Genomic DNA, 6,617 nt, shown 5'->3' with positions numbered 1-6,617 from the left:
AACGGTCACAATCACTATATATTTATAATATAGCTTTATTTGTGAAAGGGATGTAAGAAAAGTAAAGTAAAGGAATGTAGGAATTTTTAAATATAATTATAATCATCATTATCATCATCATCAAATTAAAAATCTAAATTAATAATGGCCTAATAATAACTTCTGTAGAAGATTCACATAACGTATCAATCTATTTATCTAATATAGATATATAGATATATCTAATATTGTATTTTATTTATATTAGATTGATATATTGATACGTTATTAATCTTGCCCTTGTGATAAAAACAATAATAACAAAAGTGTATTAGCATAAGTAAGATGCGGGGTTGTGAAAAATAAAATTTTCCGCAGGTAGTTCCTCCTGATATAGATATGGCATCTATTCAGAATCTGTGTCATTCATAAATATGTGGCGTGTCTCGCATATGACGTCACTGCTTGTATAAAAGGCTGGGACGCTCAGGTCTTCACATTCAAACTGTCAGCCTCACAGCGAAGCTACAGCGAAAGGAGAAGAGAGGAGCGAGAAGGAAAAGAAAAGAGGACCTGACCAAGTCTTTGGAGCATGAACACACTCACGTCTGCAGCGTTCCTGTTGGCATTTCTGGGCTTTCTTGTCTGCGAAGGGGGTAAGCTGAGGAAAAGTTTTTTTTTTTTTAAACTTTTAAAGACAACACGTTTTCTGTGTGCTTTTGTACTCATAGCTGCACTAGTAATAATATACAGACATTTATTAAAAAGATAATTTTAGACTTTTTTACTTAAACAGATTTGTAATAATCATCTTAACTCTTACAGCTAACCCATGTTGCTCAGAGCCATGCCAGAACAGGGGTGTTTGCACAGCACTGGGGTCAGACAACTACGAGTGTGACTGCACACGCACAGGGTTCTATGGACAAAACTGCACCACTCGTAAGTATAAACAGCCTGATAAAGTTATTTGCACTGTGACTCGTGGCTTTTTCTGTAAATTCACCTTTCTTTCTTTCTTGGCAATCTCCAGCGGAATTCCTCACCTGGCTCAAAGTGACCCTGAAGCCATCACCTAACACGATCCACTACATTCTCACTCACTTCAAGGGCTTCTGGAATATCATCAACAACATCTCTTTTCTCCGGGATGCCATCATGAGCTATGTGCTGACATGTAAGTAGCTGGGGGGCAAAGCAGAAAGATGAATTGGCATCTTAAACAATTTGTAGAGAAGTAGTTGCAGTGTTGATACTAAATAGAGGACTAATGTGATGGTGGTGTTTTTCTCTATCTTTAGCCCGATCCCACTTGATTGATAGTCCTCCAACTTATAATGCCGATTATGGTTACAAGAGCTGGGAAGCCTACTCCAACCTTTCTTACTACACACGCACCCTCCCCCCTGTGCCCGAGGATTGCCCAACCCCTATGGGAGCAGTAGGTGAGGATACACACACTCTCTCTGTCTCTGCCTCTCAAAAACCGGTTTTCTCAGATTCTTAAATACTGAGCAAGAGCTCCTTGGTCCCATTACATCAGAGTATCTAACCTTAGATTGAGGTCAGAGCTGCACATTTTTCCAGCTTTAATGTTCCGACGATTAAAGAGCTGAATGTTTACAGGTAAAAAGGAGCTCCCCGATGTTAAGCTCTTGGCTGAAAAGCTGTTGATGAGGAGACAGTTTATACCAGACCCACAGGGAACCAGCCTGATGTTCGCGTTCTTCGCTCAGCACTTCACCCACCAGTTCTTCAAGTCAGACATGAAGAAAGGACCTGCTTTCACCCAGGCTAAAGGTCACGGGGTGAGTGCAGCAGGACCAAAGAAAAAGAATCATTGTCTAAATATGGAGCATATACTAATGATCTGTTTCATGCATTTAGGTGGACCTTAGTCACATTTATGGTGACACCCTGGAGAGACAACACAAGCTCCGACTCTTCAAGGATGGCAAGCTTAAATATCAGGTAAAAGAAGAAGAAGAAAACACAGCCACAGTTCAGGCAGTGAAATGCTTCAGACCACAAATGTGCCTCACTTCCTGCCTGTTCTTGTGTAACTCTGCAGACTGTGGATGGAGAGATGTACCCCCCGACAGTAAAGGAAGTCGGTGTCGACATGCACTACCCTCCTCATGTGCCTGAATCCTACCGCTTTGCCGTCGGCCACGAGGCGTTCGGCCTGGTCCCTGGTCTGATGATGTACGCCACCATCTGGCTACGCGAACACAACCGAGTGTGTGATGTTCTGAAGGAAGTCCACCCCTACTGGGATGACGAAAGGCTCTTCCAGACCACACGGCTCATCCTGATTGGTGAGGAAAATTTTTAAAGAACTGGGAAGAATAATAATAGATGAAGTTAGCAAGGGACTTTTGAATAGAGGAAGTTATACTCTTTATTTTGTTATGACCAAATATAAACCCTACTTCACACAAGGGAACATTTATTAAATTGCATTTCCTGAAAGATATGATCTTTAAAGAGGAAATGTTTTTCCCAACACTGCACTCATGCAAATAGAGTTTTTATTTTTCGTTGGAATGAAGCTTTAACCTTTTATGGTGTCATCAATGCAGGTGAAACCATCAAGATTGTGATTGAGGACTACGTGCAGCACCTGAGTGGGTACCACTTCAAGCTCAAGTTTGACCCCGAGCTGCTGTTTAACCAGCGTTTCCAGTACCAGAACCGCATCGCATCTGAGTTCAACACCCTGTACCACTGGCACCCACTGATGCCCGACAGCTTCCACATTGAGGAGAAAGATTACAGCTACAAAGAGTTTGTCTTCAACACCTCGGTAGTGACTGAGCACGGCATCGGAAACCTGGTGGAATCATTTACCAAGCAGATTGCAGGGCGGGTAAGAGCAGTTTGTGATCCGTGTGGCAGCACATAGACTGAGGATGTTGGATTAAGGCTGGGATGACTTACTTTGTGTTCACTTTTTTAGGTTGCAGGTGGTCGGAATGTCCCGACAGCTATCTTGTATGTGGCCATGAAGTCCATAGAGCACAGCAGACAGATGCGTTACCAGTCACTTAATGCCTACAGGAAACGGTTCTCCATGAAGCCCTACAGCTCCTTTGAAGACTTGACAGGTGAGATAAAAACTAATAATCTAAAGTTTAATTGTGAAGTGATTGTAAAAAAAAGAGCTTAAAAACGCACCTGAATGCATCAAGAGTGCAGCTTATCGTTTACTTATTAAGGAAGTGGTTTGCACTCAGTGTCAGCCCCCAGAAGCTTTAGAGGTTAGGTTATATATTTCCGTGACTCTGAGAACCAGATGGTCATTTCATCTTGAGTTGGTGTAAGCAGAGTGTCATCACAGAAAGCAAGACATAAACAGACAGCAGAGACCTCCTGCTTCAGCGCAGGAGGTTTGAAGTGCTCAAGAGGAGAAGATTTAATGTTGACTAACAAAAACTAGCAGCGATGTATGAGCAAAGGAAGATGTGAAAAGTTAAAAAGATGGAGCACAGGCAAGAGGAGGGATCATTTTCATCTGGTACAGAATTTGAATCAAAGCACAGAGGTCATATTTAGACTAGTGGTGAGCTCTGCAGCAGTGAGAGAAGCCAGCCTGACACGGTTTCTGCCTTTGTATTATTCAGGAGAGAAAGAGATGGCTGCAGTGCTGGAGGAGATGTACGGCCACGTCGACGCGGTGGAGCTCTACCCAGGGCTGCTGGTGGAGAAACCCAGGTCTAACGCCATCTTCGGTGAGACGATGGTGGAGATGGGGGCTCCTTTTTCCCTCAAGGGGTTAATGGGAAACGCTATCTGCTCCCCGGAGTACTGGAAGCCCAGCACGTTCGGCGGCAGCGTGGGCTTCAACATCATCAACACCGCCTCCCTGCAGAATCTCGTCTGCAACAACGTGCGTGGTCCTTGTCCCGTGGCGTCATTTCACGTGCCCGACGTCAAAGAGACGGGATCCATGATCATCAACTCGAGCACGTCTCACTCAGGCGGCAGTGACATCAACCCTACGGTCATTCTGAAAGAAAGGACTACCGAGCTCTGATTAAAAAGTGATACTAGATCATTTTTTTTAAAAATATGTATTTATTTATTTATTTATATTTGTATTTATTTTTCTATTTATAGCAGACATGAGAATTTTTTTATACATACATATTTGTATTTGTAATCCAAGAACAAACACCTGTGGTTATTATTTTATTGTGTGTTTTTTTTATTTATTGGAAGATTCAGTCTAATGTAATTTATTGTCTTAGTAATAACCTCAGTCGCTCCAACTTGATACTTGAAAGTTTACAGTTTTCAACTAGACAGCAGTGAACATGTTACACTTCTAATGTCTCCATGGATTAACAGCTGCACATGCATTCATACTGCCATCCAGTCATATGACTACTGACTGGTAGTTTTACAGTGACGTTATATAGTAGTGACATTCACATTGAACTAATGACTGATCTGGTCTTATTCTGACATTCCTTTTTCAGTACTGTTTTAATTTGTTTTTCTACTACAGTCTGTGTGATTTGTGTCTAAGCCGTTGTTTTAGAATGTATTTGTATGAGTTTGAAATAGCAGTTGTTGCTCTCAGTGCCTTATTGACTTGCAAGTTTGACACAAATAAAAGCTGACAGGAAATGGTCCTCAATTCTCAGAAATCAGCTGACAGCGGTCGTTTTTTGACTTTGTGCTTAATATAAACTCTCTGACTTTCTTTCACTCCGTGAGCTTCTACTTCTGTATAGTGAAATAAGTGCAATGATAATACACTGTTTTTATACAGTGAATAAGTTTGCCTCTCGGCTGCATACATGTATGCTGCTAATTTGCAGTATTTCTAAAATACAGATTATGATAATAAGACAGGTTCCTGGTTCGATTCTGACTGGGGCCTGTTTGCATGTTCTCCCTGTGCCTGCGTGGGTTTTCTCCAGGTGCTCCGGGTTCCTCCCACATTCCAAAGACATGCTTGTCAGGTCAATTGGTGACTCTAAATTGCCCGTAGGTGTGAGTGTGAATGTCTGTTCATGTTGCCCTGCGATGGAACGGTGACCTGTCTAGGGTGTACCCCGCCTCTTACTGTAGATAGCTGGAATAGGCTCCAGCCCCCTGTGACTCTGCACTGCAGGACAAAGCGGGTTTAGATGCTGGATAGATAATAAGACAGTGATCTGTTATACAGGTGATTGTCAGTGACCATGGCCTTCATTTTGTTCTCAACTAAACACCTGGGAAGTTTTGTGACTGCATCCTGTGTGGTGGACACCACCAGTGTTAATGCACTCTGTCCACCAACAGACATATTAACACCCGCCAAAGCATCAGAAACCTGATCCTTATCTGAGCTGCCTTGATGACACACACATAACAGAGTCATAAAGGAAACCAATACCAGCTGCACTGTTATGGTTAGTAAATGTTATAACAAATGTACCAAATAAGAAGACTTAGGGAAAGGCAAATACATTAGAACTGAAATAAAAAATGTCTAATACTAATACCAGTCAGTACTTATTGATCTGGCTGCTTTGAATCTGGGTGAGGCCGTTCTGTGTGGCGTTTGCACATTCTTCCTTTGCCTGCATGGGCCTTCTCAGGTGGGGGCTCCAGCTTCCTCCCACATTCCAAAGATCAGTCAGATTACCTGGGAACGTGAATGGTTATTTGTCTCTCTGTGTTAGCCACGCAATAGACTGGCGACCCAGCCCAGGTTGGACAGTTAAGAAAATTGATGGATGGATGTGACACAATCACATCTGTCCAAAGGCACTAAAAACTAGTAAAACAAATAAATAAATTGTGTTCATACAGCATGTAAATAAGCATGTAAATGATTTACATAATGTATAAAAAAGCATATAAAATGAATCAGTGTCATTTTGTTTCAATCATCCATAGACTATGGACATTTTTGTCTGCTGGGAAAGGGGGGACAATACTCTAGCTCCAGCTCCATGCACACAGACTCGCAAAGTCTAAACAGCTGCCACACAGTTCAAATGAATAATGTTGGCTTGTTGCACTTTCTTATCCAAAGTCCAGAACATCAGTGACACATGACTGAAAAAACAATGCAGCAAATAAAGCATGCAGGTACTGATATAAATCTGATCCATCTAAAACTCAAAACATGACTTAGTGGGGTCAGCTACTTTTCCCCCACACACACACGCACCTATTTAATGTAGCTGCAAAGCCTTCACTTTTCAACAGATAAAACATGTTGACACTTGTCAAGCTTGAGGAGTTCCGAATGGCATGAGACATGGTATTATATCCTGCTTTACATGTGAGTGTCAGGCTGAAATGAATCAGATCAGGTGACAAATTTCCAGCTAAAACGATACCATTTTCTTAGAGTAAATTAAAAATAATTGTACCGTTTCATGTTTCTGAAGCACAGTCAGAGCGTCTTGTGTGTCTTGTGTGACTGCTTTTTTATTCCAAAGAACTTCTGCTGTGCTAATTTTAGATCTGTAGGATAGAAAACAAAGGACAAATGACATGTACAGGCTGAGGTATTGCGCATTACCCCAAAAAACTTTCCAGTAATTGATGTTTCTGGGAAAAGAAGTGGTGGGATTAAAGGGTGTTTTTTTTTCGTTGTATATGAGGTGTGAGGAATGGTGCTGAGTCCAGCAGCG

At 41.8% G+C, this 6,617-nt stretch overlaps 1 protein-coding gene across 1 annotated transcript; it reads left to right on the top strand.

The window, feature by feature from the left end:
* The first annotated feature begins 469 nt into the window (after positions 1–469).
* Positions 470–4,614, top strand: ptgs2b (prostaglandin-endoperoxide synthase 2b). The gene is made up of 10 exons (XM_028402930.1): positions 470–635; positions 805–921; positions 1,013–1,156; positions 1,281–1,424; positions 1,606–1,787; positions 1,867–1,950; positions 2,051–2,297; positions 2,562–2,848; positions 2,939–3,086; positions 3,603–4,614. Exons 1-10 carry the CDS (start codon positions 572–574, stop codon positions 4,013–4,015), a joined length of 1,830 nt encoding a protein of 609 aa, XP_028258731.1. The 5' UTR covers positions 470–571; the 3' UTR covers positions 4,016–4,614.
* The last annotated feature ends 2,003 nt before the right edge of the window (positions 4,615–6,617 follow it).

This window comes from Parambassis ranga, chromosome 4, assembly GCF_900634625.1.
Source record: "Parambassis ranga chromosome 4, fParRan2.1, whole genome shotgun sequence".
Taxonomy (NCBI): domain Eukaryota; kingdom Metazoa; phylum Chordata; class Actinopteri; family Ambassidae; genus Parambassis; species Parambassis ranga.
This window is presented reverse-complemented; position numbering and strand designations above follow the sequence as displayed.